This window comes from Phascolarctos cinereus, unplaced genomic scaffold, assembly GCF_003287225.1.
Source record: "Phascolarctos cinereus isolate Bilbo 61053 unplaced genomic scaffold, phaCin_HiC Scaffold_726;HRSCAF=1367, whole genome shotgun sequence".
Classification (NCBI taxonomy): Eukaryota; Metazoa; Chordata; class Mammalia; order Diprotodontia; family Phascolarctidae; genus Phascolarctos; species Phascolarctos cinereus.
In genome coordinates, this window is record NW_027556098.1 from 338,303,841 (window position 1) to 338,324,474 (window position 20,634).

At 39.1% G+C, this 20,634-nt stretch overlaps 1 protein-coding gene across 6 annotated transcripts in view; it reads right to left on the bottom strand.

Moving 5' to 3' along the window:
• The window catches only part of CAB39L (calcium binding protein 39 like), a 166,926-nt gene that overhangs the window by 25,230 nt on the left and 121,062 nt on the right, over positions 1–20,634 (bottom strand). For all 6 annotated transcript variants that reach the window (XM_078156968.1, XM_020993770.2, XM_078156967.1 and 3 more), the window contains 3 exons: positions 16,950–17,118; positions 10,602–10,661; positions 5,202–5,267 (listed from right to left, as the gene is read on the bottom strand). In XM_078156968.1, the coding sequence (XP_078013094.1) occupies positions 5,202–5,267; positions 10,602–10,661; positions 16,950–17,118 (295 nt within the window). The remainder of the gene's footprint in view (positions 1–5,201; positions 5,268–10,601; positions 10,662–16,949; positions 17,119–20,634) is intronic.

The window sequence follows — 20,634 nt, forward strand, 5'->3', positions numbered from 1 at the left end:
AAAGGAATCAAGGAGTCATCACACACACACACACACACACACACACACACACATACACACACACACACACGCCCTACTCTCTATCTTCCCCTCCCCACTTAATCCTAAAATTGTAAGACAGCTGTATGCTCATATATGAAGTGTCAGAATGGGAACTGGGAGGGCCACAAATACAGGCTTTGACTGCTTTGAAAAAAATTAAGACCCTGGGAGCAGTCATCATGCTAATGAAAATCACTGCAAGAAATTACCATCATCTGAGTTAAGATATCAGGAGGAGTTTGTGTAAGACTGTGAAGTTTTTTGTTTTTTGTTTTTGTTGGGCTAGGCAATGGGATTAAGTGACTTGCCCAGGGTCACACAGCTAGTAAGTGTCAAGTGTCTGAGGCCAGATTTAAATTCAGGTCCTCCTGACTCCAGGGCTGGTGCTTTATCCACTGCACCACCTAGCTGCCCCTAGACTGTGAGGTTTTAAACTTTACCCAGTTCCAATTTAGCCCAGTCTCCTTAGTTTGCTGAGATAAGTCCATCCATTCCCTGTCTCCTCATCTACCAGGAGAACGTGATAGTGGGGAAGTCCTTTCAGTGTTAACTGCTGGCCTGACCTATACTTAACCCTTGTCCCAAAGCCCATTGGCATGGGACTCTCTCCTTATTGGTGGAGATGAATGGCTTGTCCTGGGTGAGGGGCTGAGCCATGTTGGGGAGGATGGAAGAGCTCTAGCCTTCTTCAGTCTCCTTTGGATGCTTGAAGCACCATTCTCCCTTCAGAATTCATCGGGCTTCAAGTATTCAAGCGCTGAGTTGCTTCCAGCAGTCCTGGCTTCCAGCTCAAGAAAAAAGATGGAAGAGGCCAACCCCACTTCTGTTTGCTGAAGGAACAGACATGATGGAGACTAAAGTGGGGCTGACCTCTTCGATATTTTCTCTCGAAGCTGGAAGCCAGGAGCACCTGAGGTGACTCCATACTTGAGGAGTCCCAAAGAAGACTTGGGCTTTGATGAGGATTACACAGAAACACATACTTTCTGAGTGACAAGGGTATTGTAATAATCTTTGGTGTTGAGGTGTAGTGGAAAAAGCACTGAACTTTGAGTCAGGGGTGCCATGGGTTTGAATCCTTGCTCCTCTGCTCAGCTATATGAGCCATGGGCAAGTTGCTTAACAATCTGAAGCCTCAATTTCTTCATCTGTGAAATGGGGATAATAATATTTATACTACCTGCCTCACAGGTAAGAATGGGCTCTGTAAGCCTTAAAGTGCTACATGAAAGTGCTACAGAGGTAAGCTATCATCACGAAGCCCTAACGAGTTATCCATCTCTTCTTGACTGGATATTCAGCAAGTTTGGAGAATGACTTTTCCTTTGCTAAATAGCTATTATCTCCATGGCTACATTAATTCTCCCTGTAGCAACACTGGTAAAATATTAGTATTGAAGATATGGGTCTTTGTTTCTGGGAGGTTTGTGGTTATTTTTTTTCTTTTTTCTTTTTTTATGTAAATTTATTTATTTTTAGTTTTCAACATTTACTTCCACAAGATTTTGAATTCCATATTTTCACCCCATCTTGCTCCTCCCCCCACCCCAAGATGGCATGCATTCTGAATACCCCTTCCCCTAGTCTGCCCTCCCTTCTATCTCCCCTGCCCCCAACCTTCTCTTATCCCCTTTCCCTATTTTCCTATAGGGCAGGATAGATTTCTGTACCTCATTTCCTGTATTTCTTATTTCCCAGTTGCATGTGGAAACATTTTTTTTTAAACATGTGTTTTTAAAACCTTGGGTTCCAAATTTTCTCCCTTCCTCCCACCCTACCCACCCTCATTGAAAATGCAAGCAAGTCAATACAGGCCATACATGTGCAGTTATGCAAAATACTTCCATAGTAGACATGTTGTGAAAAACTAACTCTATTTCCCTTAATCCTATCCTGCCCCCTCCATTTATTCTATTCTTTCTTTTGACCCTGTCCCTCCTCAGAAGTAGTTCCTTCTGATTACCCCTTTCCCAATCTGCCCTTCTCTCTATCATCCCCCTGCTCTCTTGTCCCCTTCCTCCCCTATTTTCCTGTAGGATAAGACAGATTTCCATACCCAATTGTGTGTGCATGTTATTCCCTCCTTAAGCCAAATCCTATGAGAATAAGATTCCCTCATTCCCTCTCACCTTCCCCCATTTCCCCTCCACCATAAGAGACTTTTCTTTTCTGTTTTTTCTTTGTGAGATAATTTACCCCATTCTACCTCTCCCTTTCTCCTTCTCCTAGTATAATCCTCTCTCACCTCTTAATTTTATTCTCCAGATATCACCCCTTCATCTTCAACTCACTCTGTGCCCTCTATCTATCTATCTATCTATCTATCTATCTATCTATCTATCTATCCATATAATTTTTCCCCTCCCACTACCCTAATACTGACAAAGGTCTCATGAGTTATAAATATCATCTTTCCATGCAGGAATGTAAACAGTTCAGCCTTAATAAGTCTCTTATGATTTCTCTTTCCTGTTTACCTCTTCATGCTCCACTCGAGTCTTGTATTTGAAAGTCAAATTTTCTATTCAGCTCTGGTCTTTTCATCAAGAATGCTTGAAAGTCCTCTATTTCACTGAATAACCATTTTTTCCCCTGAAGGATTATACTCAGTTTTGCTGGGTAGGTGATTCTTGGTTGTGATCCTATCTCCTTTGCCCTCCAGAATATTATATTCCATGCCTTCCGGTCCCTTAATGTAGAAGCTGCTAAATCTTGTGTTATCCTGATTGTGTTTCCACCATACTTGAATTGTTTCTTTCTGGCTGCTTGCAATATTTTCTCCTTGACTGGGAACTCTGGAATTTAGCCACGATATTCCTAGGAGTTTTCCTTTGGGGATCTCTTTCAGGAGGAGATCAGTAGATTCTTTCAATTTCTATTTTGCCCTCTGGTTCTAAAATATCAGGGCAGTTTTCCTTGATAATTTCTTGAAAGATGATGTCTAGGCTCTTTTTTTGATCATGGCTTTCAGATAGTCCAATAATTTTTAAATTCTCTCTCCTGGATCTATTTTCCAGGTCAGCTGTTTTTCCAATGAGATATTTTACATTGTTTTCTAATTTTTCATTCTTTTGGATTTGTTCTACTGTGTCATGATTTCTCATAAAGTCACTATCTTCCAATTGCTGTAATCTAATTTTTAAGGAAGTATTTTCTTCAGTAAGCTTTTGGACTTCCTTTTCCATTTGGCCAATTTTCCTTTTTAGTGCATTCTTCTCCTCATTGGCTTTTTGGACCTCTTTTGCCATTTGGGTTAGGCTATTTTTTAACGTGTTATTTTCTTCAGTATTTTTTGGGGTGAGGTTTGTGGTTATTGAAGGAACTTCTCAATTTCCAAAATGCAACACAGGGGCTCTCTTCTTCCTATTTAATTATGGGCCAACTCACTGTTGATTTTCAATGTATGATACACACACATATGTTCACACATGCACTCACATACACAGGCACACACTGATCAGTTTTACAAGCCATCCTTTTAAATGAATGTCATAATTTGGACAAAAGGCATTCTTCACTCACTTTGTTTTTCCTTGGTCAGACCAAACTGTTTTGAGTGGTCCTGAGTCTCATCCAGGTGGCTCTGTAGTGTTCCAACATTTAATGCAACCAGCATAATATTGTCTGCCAACAGGAGCAGCTGAAGGACTTCACCATCTATAGGAAATGTCTTCAATTCTGCACTGGCTTTCTTCCACAAGAATAGTGAACACCTTTGGCGAGAATGCATCTCCCTGTCCTATGTCTCATTTGATATTAATGATGAGAGGATTATCCAACAAGATCATCTCTGCTAATATATCTTTTAAAGCATCTTACATAGCTTTGATGTATATATGTGAGACAACATATTGGAAGACAGACTTTAAGGTGGCATTTTACAATCCACAAAAAATCAGAAAACTCTCAGTAGAACTTTGTATTTTCTACATCATTCATTCAGTTGTATGCTATTAAAGATGTTCACCATGGAATATTGCTTACACAAGTCTATTGCTTCTTACTAACGTCTTTAATGTCTGCGTAGATGCTTCTTATAAAAGTTTATATAGCTGGGATAATAAGCATATAGGTCAATAGTTGTTCATGCTTGCTCAGGATGCTTCAAGTCCAAGATTTCTCCTCACACTTTTCAAATCTTTTTCTCCCCCAAATACCTCATGAAGTGACTCCTCAGTGCTCTTATAATTGTGTCACCTCCAATATCCATCTCCTCCAGGTAAATTTCATCTAATTTGTTTGCTTTCCTCATCTGTGTTCTCTTTAGTGCCTTTTATAGGTTCTCACTAAGCCCGCTGGGCACATGAAGTTAGACTGCAAGGGAAGGTAGGTTAAGAATGCTGCCTGGAGGGGACCTGGCTGCAAAGCCTGCCTGATGCATGCTGCCTGTAGGATGTCTCACAGGCCCCTTTGCCTCTATCTCCAAATCTCAAAGATGATAGGGCAGGCCTCGATGGCCCCTAGAGTCCTTCCAGCTCTAGACAGATCATCCTCTAAGTATGGTGGCTCCATTTTCCCTGATGGTGAAGAAGGTTGTTATACAACCAGATCTTTTCTATTTCTCTTCTGTTCTCCTTCCATCCTCATAGGATGATTTTGCCTATGTGGGTCTCTCACCAGCTTTCTTTAAACTTAGGTTACCCTCCACTGCTTCTCTGTCTTATGGAGCAAAATACTGTTTATCTTCCACCATCCTTCTCTGTAAGATTTTACAAATCAGTTTTAAACTAAACTTGGCTAGTTTAAAACTGGCTGCCAGCTTTCTTCATTTGGTAACTGTTAGGTTTTTAATGACTAAGTGATGACCACACTGATGACAGGAAGGACCTTTTCAAGTATTTGCCCATTACCCCACAGACATTTGCTGGACAAAATTTTGGGGTATGAATATGAATTAGAAATTTTATAGCTGATAAGACAAGACCTGCTAGGTATTTTATACAAATTCAGGAAATATTCTACCCTAACAACTAAAAACATAGTATATCAGACCTTTGATGGTGCTTGTCTTTAATCAGATCAACACCTAACACTTTCATGAAAGGAACAGACTTAACAAGATTATTTTCTCTGGCCTGTTTGTTGAACTACAAACCAAACACACTAATAATGCAGAAAACCCTCAAAATATAGAGACATACTTAAAAATTTTGTTTTACCTTTAGAGATTGTCTCTTAGTCACATAATTCTCAGACAGAAGCAACTTTTCATAGTCTTCAAAAATCTATTAAAAAAGAAAATGAATGTTAAGGAGCAGAATGAGTGCAATTCTGACATTTAGTACTTGTTTGACCATGATGGACAAGTTACTGAACCATTGTGAAATGAGGCTAATAGTATCTATCCCTCTTTAAGAATCTTTAAGAGGCTCAAATGAGACACATGTATTTAAAACATTTGAAACCCTCAAGGCACTACTCAAATGTGCATTATCCACAGGCACATATGCTCAAAGTATAATAGGAGATTTACACATGGAATTTCATCAGCTTCATTTTACACAAAAGGAAATTGAGGAATATGGAGGTTCCAGTAATTCAAAATGATTCACTGATCTAATTACTTTTTCAGCCCTACAAATAGGCTAGAAAAATGGAACAAATGCTAGTCATCCTAAAACTTTATTTAAGAAAATATCCAGTAGAAATAAAAAGTGTATTCATATTTTATACTGTTGGAAAGAAACTGGAAATAGGATGATTTACATCATTCCTATATAATTCACAATTATTTAGTCATTTTTAAGAAGCATGAACTGAAAATCCGTAGGCAAATTATGAAGTATCCACCCAGTCATTCCAAAATATCTTCAACTAAGAACAGATATGAGGTATAATGTACTGTTGGGATGGTCATTGCCAACGCCACTGAGATAGTTTGGGGATTTTCCACCATTACTAGAAGCTGAAGGCTGTGATTCCTACCTATGGTTCCTTGCCATTCTGGAGACCAAACAGTTTAAAACAGAGTGCCAAGAGGGCCAAGGCAGTGCAGGCTGGATCTACTGCCATAGCAGCTTTGATCATTCTAAGGTAGTCTTGGTGGAAGTGGCTCTTCCTTCTCTATTTTAAGTTTTGTGGCTTTATGGAGCATCGGAAGGTCTTACTGGGAACTGGGAGAATGATGACAGAAAGTTATTATATGCTAGCAATAATGGTGTTTTTTAAAGTCCCAGTGTCCAACACATTGTGAAGGACACAAGAGAAGCTAAAGATAAAGCCTCTGCCCCTGAATGACTGAATGAAAAGCACTTATTAGGCACTTAGTACGTGTGCTGAGGCTGGGGATACAGACAGTAAAATAGACAGTTCCTCCTCTCAAAGAGCTCATATCCCAAATGTGGAGGACAATATCAAAAACAAAGGTCAGCTACAGGATGGATGGAAAAGGCCAGAAATCTGAGGATGCATCAAAGGGCAGACACAGGGATGTGCTGGAGCCAGCTTGAACTAAATTGACTATTAAATTTTCAGTGTCATCACGTATACCTTGGAAATCCACAAATGTTACAAAATCATGGCTTAATGTATTGTGTTATTGATTGTCTAAATTTAAGAAAGTGATGGAGAAAATGTTAGAAATGTAAATTAAATTTAGAAGCGTGTCATGTGTACATTTTCCCCCCAGATAACTGGCTGTCAAACTTTCACCAACACACCCCTGGACACATGGCAAAGCCAAGAGGTCCTTAAACTATTTCATTAGGTTAGATGGCACAGTACCAGGGCCTCTGCAATGGCCAGTGCACAGCATGGTGCCTGGCACACAATGAGTGCTTAATAAACGTTTGCTGATGATGGAGGAAAGGCAGATGATAAGGCCTGGACATCCTCCATCTCACGTAAAGGAAGAGCATTGAAGACTCCCATCACATTTAGGCAACGTGAACAGGCACGCAGCCTGGATGGGCTCTGAGCCATGCTGGCCAGGCTAGGGGGATAAAAGGGTAAGGCAAGTATGCAGGCACCTTTTTGGTGGGGATCACACTTCTGGGATGGTCTGGGGCTTGGGGAGATTAATATAGTTTGGAAGATAAGTTATATAAATGAAACCGCTATATAAAGCAATATAATCAAATGTAGTATTTATTGTGTGCAACTGAATACACGGCTCTAAGAATAAAAAGAAGTGAAAAGCAAGAGAGGGACAGAGGGAGGGAAGGAGAGATATTTAATATAAATAATTTCCCTAAACTTTTTAATACCATTATATAGATAGAATTACCAGGATATTTATAAACACACATACATACATATACACAAATATAAGTATATGTATATATGCATGTGTATACATGCACGTGTGTGTGATGTCTGCTTATAAACACACATACAGAGAGAGAGACAGAGAGACAGAGAAAGCATCCACCAATTAGCAGCCAGAGCTTCTGGCCAACTGATATTGTCTTTTTTCTTTTAACCCACCTGTGAATTAAAGGATAATTCAACATGCTTGTATTGCTTGTGCTTGCACAAGCAATATGGCTATCTCTAGCATAGAAGTTGTCCCTTCTATAAAATTATTAAGTAAGAAATTTAAAGAAGTCAATGATTTCATATTTAAAGTGTCTTGTCTCTGACAACTATATACTGTGCCTGAACTTAAGTAATCTGCATGGAAAATATTTATCTAAGGTCTTCCTCAAAGACATTCTGAGCAAAGTGTTTTATAAACCTTAAAGCCTGAACCTAACATGAATTATGATTGTATTTTATTATTATAGCAGAGATAGGTATAATCAACACTGTGGATTTGGCTCATGTCTTGCTCTTTATATTTTCTTAAGATACAGTTACAGTACTTAATTTGTCAGAAATAGTACTGTTAGATGGATAGAGCTGATAAAACTGCCTACTTAACGGGAAGACCAAATAAATATGACAGATCTGTCACACTATTTTGCAAAAGTCAGGTCTCATGGTATTTTTGGTAAAAATAATGTATTACAGAAACACAAAACAGAAATTAATTTTAATTTTAAATTCAAAGAATGATGAATTTAACAAATTTAAATCACAATTAGATTTTTTTCGGAAGATTGAAACACCTTAGGGATCTATACACAATGCCTTTACTCTCTGAAGGTCTATGATATAAAGGAAATGCTCTCTGGAAATAACAGCTATTTTATCTTCTGCTCAGATCACAGCACCCCCAATTCATTTACATTTTAGAAATTCTTTTACTCACTTTTAAATTTTCAGCTTATAGCACTACTAATTTCAAGTTCAGAGAGAAGAATACATAGTAACTATAGTAGGTATCACCAAAAGGCAAGAAAACTCAGGCCAAAGATTGACAGATAATGTGGGTACTAAATGATCAAAATTAAAAATACACATCTTCCATTTCTGTTAGCAACTGATCACCTACACAGTTAGACAGGGAGGCATATGCCATCATTCACAGTCAATCTGACTCGGGCTTTGCTTTGCTGTTTTCCCTGGAACGTCTTGTGGGAGGATTTGAGTGTTTGTTACATAGTATGGTGCTTAATAAATAAACGCCTGTTGAATAGTCTTTGTTGTGACAAAATAAAATATGTCAATTAGTATTATTTAAAATTTTAAAAATACACACAGAATTAGGCTATATTAAGTAATCACTCTTGGAAAAATGTGATGTGGTCATCGAGCTATGATGAAAGTTAAGTTTTTCTCTGTGAATACATGTAATTCCTGTAATTACTAAAGAACATTCATTTGAGCAAATAATGAAGACACCTAACAGTTACACAATACTTCTATTAACACAATAGATTCTTACCAGGCATAGACAATTCCCAAAATCATGCCTCTTATTCTTAAAAAAATGGATAATAGCTTTTTTTTTTAACAAAAGGCATGATGTTTATGGTGCCCCTGGTTTAGAAATCAGATTTACAAAACTTTATCAGTTTATAAGATTATATTGCTGCCTTTATACAAGAAGACCAATGCTGCCTATAGATGAATTTCTTTTAACAAAGTTTATATATTTTTTGAGCTTCTCTCCCCTTTCCCCCCTTTAAAATCTTCTGGGTAACTCTTCATTTTTCATCAGATATGCTTATTTTCAATTCCACAATACATCATGCCCCCTCTCAGGATACCTGCCCTTTGGTGGTCCCCTCCCCTTCCTTTCCTCATTACTCCTGGTGGGCAAGACTGTCTTACTTTTTCTTATTCATATCCCCAGAGTTTAGCAAGTGCCCGACACATAGTAGGTATTTAATAACTGTTTACTGAATTGAATTGTTAGAGCTTTAGTTTATATATAATCTGAGGAACTAGAAAAATCTTTCTGCAGGGGCTCTTCATTTGAAAGATGGAAATTCAGAGTGGTTTTATTGATACTTTTAAATAACTGTCAGTCAAATAAAATGGATTTAAAAAGGATGGAGAATGGCTAGGCATGGTGGCCCACACCTGTAATCCCTGTTACTGAGAGGCCAAGGCTGGTGAACTGCTAAATTTAGAAATTCTAAGCTGCAGGAGGACTAAAGCTGGTTGGGTGTCTACACTAAGTCCTGCCCCTCTGGAAGTGGGGTTCCACAAAGCTGACTAACAAGGGCTGAACAAGCTTAGTTAGGAAAGACAGAGAAGATTAAAGCTTCTACAGTGATCAGGCCCGTGAGTGGCCAGAATGCTCGCTGCCTGGGTAAGACAGGGAGATGCAATTTTTTAACAAATGGAGAACTCTTCCAAAAACCACCCTTTATGGATGCAGCTTAAGCTCAAAGGAGGACCAGAAGTTTTGTGTAAGATAGATAGCCTTGTCCTCCCCTGAAATCTTACTCTTAGGCCCCAAAGAACTGTGGAGGTGATCCTGGATTCTCAAAGGCTATTCAAGAGAAGCACAAACCCTGGCAAGTTTTACCAAGCTGGAAAAGTTTTAAGTCTGGGTCCAGAAATAGATTATATACCTATCGTCCAAGGCTAGTCAAGCCAAGTTCAGAGAAGCTCATCACCAGATTGGCTACAGGGTGATGAACTTTTCAACCAAAAGAAACCTTCAACAACAATTTACTAAGTTTCAGAAGGATTGCCCTCTGCATTGGTAGAAGTAATATCCACAGCAATCTACCTGTCCACATCCCTGAAGCACTGAAAAAAAAATCGCTGCTATTAAAGTATGGACAGAAGCATGGGAGCAGAGACTTGGACCTCAGAGACCACCTAGTTCAACCCCTTCATCTTACATATAAGAAAACTGGGACCCAGAGAAGGTGTCACACAGATGATAAAGAGCAGAGCCAGAAACTGAACCAAGGTGTTCTGACTCCAGATCTACTATCTATCCCACTATACCCCAAAGAGGCTGTGATTTTCCATATTCTCAGTTTCTAAAGCTTCTTCTGAACTTGCCTTTAAGATGATGAGATTTAAAAAGTTTGGGGTACAAGTTGGATATTCGGCCAGGACCTAGTCATTATGGTGGTTAAAAAGTCAGGGCTAAGGCTATAGTAGTAGCTGCCGGGTCTTGGGTCTTGGGAGTCTACTAAGAAGAGAAAACGCACTTTCATTACTAAAATACATATAAGATAAATTTCAAAGATTTAAAAGCAATCTATACTTACAGTGTCGTAATTTTGTTCTAAGAACTCTGCCACCAACACTTTGTGTCTTGTTAATAAGTCCTAGAAAGGGAATGTGCAGGAAAAAAATTATTGTATTTAGTATATTCTATAAGCATTCTTTATCCTTCCCAGACCCAAATCATCTCATTAATTAGCAACTTTAAAAACTGCAGAATATTTTAAACTCTTTTATGCTACCATCCAATTTCATGGAGTAAACTATAACATTTAATGTAGTCTGCAGGAAATTAATAAAAAATTTCAAAGTTAGAAAGGTCTAGGGTTTTAAAATTACACTAGTGTTATATTAATAAGACAAAGTATTCATTGGTAAAATCACCAACCTAAACACAAATCAAAAGTAAACTAGAGAAAATAACATTTTTCCAAATCATAGCACTGTTTTCTGTCTACAGGAGGTAGTATAGCATAGTAGCACAGATAGACAGCTGGCTTCAAAACCAGAAGAACTGAACTCAAGTTCAAATCTGATGCCTACTAGGGGTTACCCATCCAAGTGAGCTTAGCAACACTAAGGTTATAAACTGCGGAGAAGGCATAAGATGAGCCGGTCAAGGGGATTTCCTCACACAAGAGTTGTCTGTCCCAATAAAATCCCTAATTTCGTCCCTATCCTTAACATATGATTACAACACATGACTTCTCCAATCCCACTCAATTCAATAAACATTTATAAGGTATACAGATTGCATAAATCACTATACTATGCCCTGGGGGAGATAAGAAATTTAGATGAGACATTCATGAAAGCCTATAATGTATTAGAGATATATGCAAACTGAAGAGAATAAGTTAAATGTGTGTAGGGGTAGGGAAGGGAGACAAGGCTGACTGCAGAGGTGCTTGGGTGGCAGCAAAAAGGAAGTAGTATTTGAGTTGGGCCTTAAACGATGGGCAGAAAGTTAAAAGGCTAATTCAGGGTGAAGGACATTTCAGATAAAGGGAATGTAAAAAAAGGAATGGAGATGGAAAACTGTAAGGGGTGCTTAGGGGATGGAGAATAGTCTAGTTTAATGGAATTTGACTCGATAATCAATAGATTCATTATAATTATTTGAGCAAATAAGTAATATCAACAAATCAATAAATAAGGAAGAAGTCTAGTAATGACAGGAAGGAAGGATTGAGCAGTAGTGTGGAGAGAGGAAAAACTATGAAGAGGATATGTGCAATCTCATGGGATTTAGAGCTGGCAGGGATCTTCAAGTCCAGGACCCCCAGCTGAGGGCACTAAGACCCCAAAAGGGGAAGTGAATTGCCCAAGGTCACAAAGCTAAAAAGTTGTAAAGGTAGGGTGGAGACCTAGGACCCCTAAAATAATGCTATTTCTTCTCTACCACAGAAGCTACTGCTGTGTAGCAGGTACAGGAGTGCAGGTGAGTTGTAAGAAAGGTTGTACCCGATGGTGGTAGAAAGAAGAAAGAGCACGGAATGGATGGAAGAAATGAAGATTTTTACATAGGCAATACTAAAATGTCAGGCAGAGGTAAACATAGAGAAATAAGACTGTTTTGTGCTATTAAAAAATGCTTTCCGCCAGGCAGTTTCCTGATTTTTAAAATTATTTTTAGGAAAGATCAATTATACTTAAAATGGAAGAATCACTATAGCATAAGGATGTATGGAAATAAGAGTATTTTAAAAATAAAATTACTGTGACCATTTAAAGCTAAGTAGTTTTATGAGAGTTCTTAGTACAAACTGTTCTGTGTATATAGTTCTATGTTATTATTGGAATAACTTACAGAATACCATATAATGGAATGAAAGAGAATTTTTCCTGTTCTCTACCCATACCTCAGCTGTATCCTAATTTAAACCAAATCTTTTAATAATTCTAGTCTACCCTAATCCTCTCAATGAACTCATTAGTTAAATACCCTGTCCTGCGTACCTTGCAGAATTTAATTAAAAAGCATACATCTTATAACCAGCAAAAATTCCAAAGCCTTCTTATTCTAAATAGCCTTAGACCTTAATAAATGTCTAATTAAAAACTTTTCTTGGGGACATGGGAAAAAGTGAGCCAGTGTCAAAACCCATGAGTTTAATATTTTAGCAATATTTTAGTTACAGTATTCTGAACTTTCATTCCAAGTTAAAAATGAAGACATGTTGGGCTCTTATTTAACTGATACTTGTTATTGCACTGCTATGTACGCGGCACATCCAAAGACCTACTAATTTTCCTTGTGAGGTTCTCAGTAATGCTTTGGAGGCAAAGCTTTCAATGGGGGACTTCGTCGTACCCCAAAGGGTTTCAGTTCCAGCACGAACTAGTATCTGTTTTGAGGGATCTCTAAAGAAATAAGGTCGTTTCAAGACGATGTCTGTTCTGGGGGATTCACTGAGGAGACAACTCCAGATTCCCAGGCACAGAAAGAAATTCTTTCCAGTTGCTTGTGGGCTGGGGATAAGCACCTCACCACATTATAACTTGCAGCCAGCATCCAATCGTAATAATAACTTCAAATCTTGAGTCTAAAAGAGATAAAGGCTGAAAGGGAGACTGGAAATTAACACAGCCACTGCAGGTCAAAGAATAATTATCTACTAAAGCAGAGCATGGAACAGAAAGGGTTTTTTTGCCATGTCTTGGTACTGCCATTCATTTACCATATATATTCCTTCCCTCCTGTCTCTGAGGAAGGAATGCCTGGTACACACTAGGTGCTCCATAAATCCTTGTTGACAGACTGACTGACTGATAGGGAAAGACTCACCATATCATCATTTTAAAATTCTAATGATATTTTATGTGTCTATGAATGCTTATATACATGATCTTGTAGTTCATGATTTTATACCAGAATGGTAAACATTTATCACGTCCAAATGTTAATTTTAGGGTAAAAAACTCTAGATTTTGCAATTAATTTGATTCAGTTGCTCATGGGTATTTCTGTCTTGTTAAGTGTGTGGTGGTAACTCCCACTCTGGGTGACATTCACAAGTTCTATGTACCTTCTCTTCTTTGTTCTGTCAGGCTTTTGATACACCCAGCTCTGGTTTACTTTTTCCAACTTCCAGCGGAGGGTAAGCTATAAAAGGACTAACTGATTGTTCAAGAGAAATGTAGCAAGTCAGTACTGGCTATAGCCATTTAGTATACTGTATATAATATACCAGATTAAATTAAATCCAAGTGCATGTCAGTAAAATATAATAATAGGATGCCAGTCTACTGGGACAAGTTAGCAGCATGGAGTAGTAGAAAGGGCTTTGGATTTGGAGCCAGAAGATTGGATTTTAAGCCAGGCTCTGTTCATTTACAATCTGTATAAAATCTATTTTTCCTCTCTAGACCAAATGTCCTCGCCCGTAAAATCAGGAGGTTGGCCTAAATGATCCCCTTGAACTCTAAAATCCTATGATCTTAAGTCTAGTACTATAGAAAGTAACTGGAAATACCAAGGCTGGAATGCAAATCTAATCAAATAAGCTTCTTTTGTTACTCAATAATAAAGCTGAGCTGCTTTAAAAATTCAATCTGGCTAAAAATAGGACAGCAAAGATACTAATGAAGAATATTTTAACCCATGAAATATTTTAAAACTTACATGAAAGTTAAATCATGTTTATTAACTATACCTTATCAATCATTTACTTTTCTGCTTCTAGTTCTATGGCTCTAATTACTCACAAATTCTTCCTTACAATTAGCCTTTTGAGGTAAAAAAAATAGCCATTTCCATGACAGCAATGTACCATCTGATAGGAACCCCCCCCCCCGATTTCTATTTAGGAGATTGCTTCCCTATCTCTTTTGGCAACAGGACTTTTGCATTAAAGAAATGGAATCATCTATCATATTAAACTTCAGACCCAAAATTTTACGCCACTGAAGCCTTACAGTGTTAATTTCCTTAAGACTGGTCCCTAGCTGTTGGGGATCTGTAAGGATGTTGAGGGCCACAGGCTGTTCATGAGGTCTCACTGATGGGGTAAGGCCCCTCTCAGGTGACTGATCTATGAGCAAAGGTCACCTGGTTTGGTGTTCCATTCTATGGATCTTTAACAATCTTTAACTCCCCTAGTTACTGTATGGTCATTAGCAGTTTATCTGGGATTGGAGTCAGATAAGTACACAGGATGTGCATGCACTGTCCTTAGCACAGCATGAGCTCTAAGTCATCCATCGTGACTTGGGAAGAAGTTCCTGCTACTTTACTACTTAAGTGAATGCTTTGTTAAAATTAAACGGAGTTGCTTCCATCTTGTCTCCCGCCTCATCAATGAGCATTCACGATAGAAGGTTAAGCAGGCCTTATCCATACTTCAGAGTTAGTATAGGATCTTTGCTCTTGTGGTGAGCTGAGCTAGTCCTATAACAAACTGGCGCCCAAACGTGGGGCCCCCTTTGGTAGTCTGAAGACTGAAGGGCAGGCAGCGAAGGAAACCAAGAAAACAACCAACGATCCACAATGTGGGACCCCCTTTAGCCTGAAAAGCGAAGGGCCGGGCTGGAGAAAAGCCGGAGAAAAGGCGGAGAAGTCACCCCACGGTCAGGACACCGAGGTCTTTGGGAAGCCAGGCAGCCTCCTTGTGAGAGGTCTCCGAATCGTATCCCGTGGCAGAAGACTATGGAGAGGTAAGAGGATTTCTTACCATGGGGCAAAATCTAGGCAAACTCTCAGATAAGGAACAGAATGTTAGAGTAATATATAAAGTGATTAAGGAACAGGGGTGCTCGGTAACTCCTAAGAAAATAAGAGAGTTTCTAGATATTATTGATATAACATCTCCATGGCTTCCCAGAGAAGGGAGCTTAGATTTAGAACAATGGAAAATAGTGGGAGAACAATTGACAGAATTTTATAACACCAAAGGCCCAAAATCAGTTCCTCTGGGTACTTTCACTATTTATAATCTTATAAAAATAGGCTTGCAAGCTGAAATACAGGGTTAGAAAAGAAAGTTCCCTGCCTGTACTCAAACACCTAGCCATCCCAACTATTTTTGTTCTTTTTGAAATCAGGATGCTGCATATCTAGCTACCTATCTACATATATCTCTGTGTGTGTGTGTGTTTTATGTGCATGTGTATGTATATGGCATATATGTATATGTATATATGAATATGCACATATATGTATATATATGTGTGTGTATATATATATGTATACACACACACACACACACACACACACACACACACACATATGTCCTCCCCCTATGTTTAAGTATATGTTCCCAGCTGTCTCTCATCTTTCCCTCTTGGTATTCTCTTTCTTCTCTCTCCTCTAACTGCCTCCTTCTTTTTGTGTGCCCTTCTTTGTTTGCTCCATCATCTGATCAGTCTTTCTTCTCTAATCTCCAACTCTCTCTTAGCCCTTACAAATTCCCTTTTCTTCCCTTCTTTCCCCCCGCTCCAAATCTGCCTGCTCCCCTGCCTTGCCAGCTCTGTCTCTTACTAGAAAGTGACCTTGGACAAGTGACTTAACCTTTCCGACCTTCCTTTGCCTCACTTGTATAATACCACTTGTATTGCCTCCTCACAAAGGGTCATTGTGAGGATCTAATGAGATAATGCATGATTAGCATTCTTGTTCTTCCTGCATCTCTCTTCTACCCCATGCTTTCTCACACTATCTCCTTCTATAACTAAAGTGCCTTTACTTCCTCCAGTTCACCCCCCTTTTCCTCTCTCTAGTTAGTGCACGTCTTTGCCTGCTCCTAGTCCTCCTCTGCCCTGCCCTCTACTCAGGGCTCTTCTGTTTTTCTTTCTAAATCCCTTTCTGCTCTCCTTTTTCCCTCCTCTCACATTTTTTTTTAACTATTCATGTGCTCTTTCAGTGCTTCTGGAGCCATGGAGCTTCTCTAATAAGTGTTTCCAAGATTTAAAATAGCCTCTATAGAACAATGCTAACCTGCCATGTTCACCCCTGACAAAATTTAAAAATTACAGGCCATAGTTTAGGGCACAAAGCAACTGAACGATTGATTTTTTGAAGTAGTTAAACCCTGGTCATGACTACTACTCAGCTCTATAGACATTGTTTGTTTACTACAAGCAGGGTGGGAACTGGAAGCCATGGAGAAGGGGAAATCCTAGAACAGGTAAAATGAGATGAAAACCAGTTTTGAGAACCAGTAAAAATGTGCCACAGACCAGGACTGGTCCACAGACGAAAGTCCGGAAAATACTATCCTGTAACATACATTTGTGAAATGGTCAGCTAGGATCAGAAGTATAATCTATGCATAAGGAATAGGTTTTTCCCCCTATGTATGAAGTTCTCTAGGAAAACTGAAACTTGGGTTCCCAGCATTAGCTCTTACGGCCAGAGGTAACCATGTCAGGCAGATAGATGCAAAGTTATTTACCTTAAACGTAGCAAAGGCATCTGAAGCAATGTCAAACGTGGACAATTCCACATACTTGAAAAATTCTCTGAACTGACTGGAAAACAGGATGATTTTGGCAAGTGGCTCATATCGGATACATTCTCTCAGCATAATTCCACAACGTAAGGCAACCTGTGGTGCTTCGTACCTAAAGTGTCAAAATCATAAATATACAATTATCTTAAGATGCAATATATATTACCAGCATTCCTGTGAAAAAAGAGAAAAAGCACTAGATTAGAAGGAAGAACTCTGTTCTGAGCCTAGATTTGGTATTACCCAGTTGTATACCCCTTGGGTAGAACTAACCGGGCCAGTCTGAGCCCCATGTATAAAAGGTAGGATTAAATTATATTTGATCTACCTTCAAGAGGCACTATGGAATAGTGGAATTTGGAAGACTTGGAATTCGGAAGACTTTAGTTCAAATCCCACCCCCAACACATACTAGCTATGTGACCATGGACAATTACAACCTCTTCAAGTTTCAGTTTCCTCATCTGTAAAATCGAGTAATACCTGCAGTATTTCAGTTACAGGGTTGTTGCAAAGATCAACAACAATAATGTAAAGCACTTTATAAAACTTAAACCACTATCATGTTGTGACTATGATTCTCACTATTCAACTCATGCTTCTTCAGGACAATGTCTGATCTGGGTCTCTGGCCATTTTCCTGACATGCTGTGCTACACCCTCTGCCTCAAAACAGGTCCTCTGATTCATTTTTTTTTCGGGCTCCTCATTGGCAAGAGTTGACCATAATTAGCAGGCCTCAGACCCACCAGCCAAATTTCTGCCATGCCGTCATGTTTGTAACCCTCCATCATCCCCCTCCCCCTGCCCCGCCCCTGCCCACCCCGAAAACAACATTTTTATCTTCTTACATTGTGGACAATAATCAAATCCATACTATCACTTCTGGAAAGGAAGTATCAATCATTGTCCTATGACTCCCTGGCCACCACATATGTGCTGTCTTTTCCTATTAGAAGGTAAGCTTCTTGAAGGCAGGACTGTCTTGCCTTCTATACTTTTACCTATTTAGCACAGTGCCTAGCATATAGTAAATAATTAATGCCTTTTCATTCATTTATCTGAAGATTTCAAAAATTATCCAATAGATAAATACTAAAGATATAAGAAAGGCTTTTGTATCTGTTTCTCAAAAAAGATGCATTTTTTAAAAAATGAAAATGAAGAAGACAGCTATGTAAGCTCACTGGCTAAGGGTTAATATTCACCCTGTCTATGTGAGTTGTCATATATGGCAGACAAAACGATTGGGCTTCAGGGACTAATGTGAAAGGAGAAATTAAGAGATAAGTCTGGCTAAGCATTAGAGAAGATAATGGATAGATAGAGCTGAATTAGGTAAAACTTTAAAATGTGAGACATCATGAAACAAATGAAGAACATTTGATTTCTATCTACTAAAATACTATAATAACAATCATTAGAAATATATTGGCATGAGGATGGAACTCAGCAAGGTGCCATGGGGAAGAGAAGAAATGGGAATTTAAGAAGAAACCAAGTCAGTAGACCTTTATTAAATAAACGAATACTAAATTCCAGGCACTGCGCTATACTGCTGGGTATACAAAGAGATGCAAACAATAGCCCCTGCTCTCAACAAACTCACAGTCTAATAGGGTAAACAATTTTCTTTCTTTCTTTCTTTCTTTCTTTCTTTCTTTCTTTCTTTCTTTCTTTCTCTTTCTTTCTTTCTTTCTTTCTCTTCTTTCTTCTTTCTTCCTTCCTTCCTTCCTTCCTTCCTTCCTTCCTTCCTTTTCTTTCTCTTTCTTTCTTTCTTTCTTTCTTTCTTTCTTTCTTTCTTTCTTTCTTTCTTCCTTCCTTCCTTCCTTCCTTCCTTCCTTCCTTCCTTCCTTCCTTCCTTCCTTCCTTCCTTCCTTCCTTGCAATTGGGGTGAAGTGATTTGCCCAGAGTCACACAGCTACTTAAGTGTTATGTGTCTCAGGCCAGATTTGAAGTCAGGTCCTTCTGACTCCAGGGCTGTTGTTCCATCCACTGCACCACCCAGCTGCCCCTACAGTAGACAATTTTCAAACAACTATACACCAACTACAAATACACCTATGTGTGTGTGTATATACACATATATAGGATAAATTAGAGATAATTTCAGAGAGAAGGCATTAGTATTAAGGGAGATTGGGAAAGACATTACAGAAGATAAGATTTTAGCTGGGATCTGATAGAAGACAAGAAAACTGGGAGATGGAGATGAGGAGGGAGAGGGCCCACAGTCAGTAGATGGATTGTCTTGGGTGAGCAACAGCAAATATGCAGGTGTCACTGGATCATAAAGTACAAGTTAAGGTGTTGACTTGACTCTGTTAGAGCCAAGTTTCAGTATGTCCAACTGTGGCTGCTCAGATTAATACATGCTCAGAAGCTCTACCACAGGTCGGGCACAAATAATCTATATGAATATTTGGTTTGGAGATGTCTCTAATTTTATGTATCTCACATTCCTTTTGAGCCACTGCAATTCTGCTGTGCTCATAGGGCCTAGCGCCTTCTTTGATGTGGGTGCACCATGCTTGGGCAGGCCTGTGCCAGTGTCTCCCATTTCACACAACTGATTCCAAAGTTTTTCAGAAGGACTGGAAAGGTAGAAAAGAGTCAGACTACGAAGGGTTTTAAATTTCCAAAAGAGAATTTTACATTTGCTCCTGAAGGCAAAAGGAGTTACTGGGGTTTACTGAAGGAAAGGGGAGGGGAAGGTGACTTGGTCAGACTTGAATTTTAGGAAGATCAATTTGACAGCTGAGTAGAGGATGGACTGGAGCAGGGAGAGACTTGGAGCAGGGAGACCAACCAGAAGGCTGCATCGATGTGGTAGCAGTATGAAAGGAGAGAAGTTGGTGTAGGTAAGAGATATTAGGAAAGGAGAAACAATAGGACTTGGCAACTGATAGAATAAGTGGGGTGAGAGAGTGGATTGTCAAACACGATAAGTAGGTTGTGAGCCTGAGTGTGGAAGATGGTGGTACCCTTGACAACCCTAGAGAAGTGAGGAAGAGGAGAGGAGAAAGAGATAAGGAGTTACGTTTTCGACATGTCGAGTTTAAGATGTTCATGGGAAAACCAATTCAAGATAACCAATAGGCAGCTGGAGGTGACTTAGAGAATAGGGCTCAAGACCAGAGATAGCAGGATCTAGAAAAGGAAGAAGTCATTCTCAAAAGCCAGTGGGTGGATAAACATGTTAGAGATTTCGCAGAGAGGCCCACTTCAACCCACTCAAGATAAAATGGTTCTTTTCTCCTGTCACTGATCCATAGCACCTTCATTTTTGTTAAGGAAAACTTTTAGTACGATCCATATTTTGGCTAAGGAAAGGGATAAAGGAATGAGCATTTATGAAGTGCCAACTACGTGCCAGGCACTTTGCTAAGCACTTTATTGATACTATCTCCTCAGATCCTCATAACGGTCTTAGGAGGTAAGCACTATTATTATCCCTATTTTACATTCAAGGAAACTGACTTGCCCAAGGTCACACAGCTAGTAAGCCCCAGATCCTCACTGTGCCGCCCAGCTGCTTCCAAGCCACTTAGGGAGTCAGAAAGCTAGAAGGGACTTTAAAGCCCTCTCATTTTGAGAGCAAAGGCAAGCAGGAGCAAACAGGGAGCTA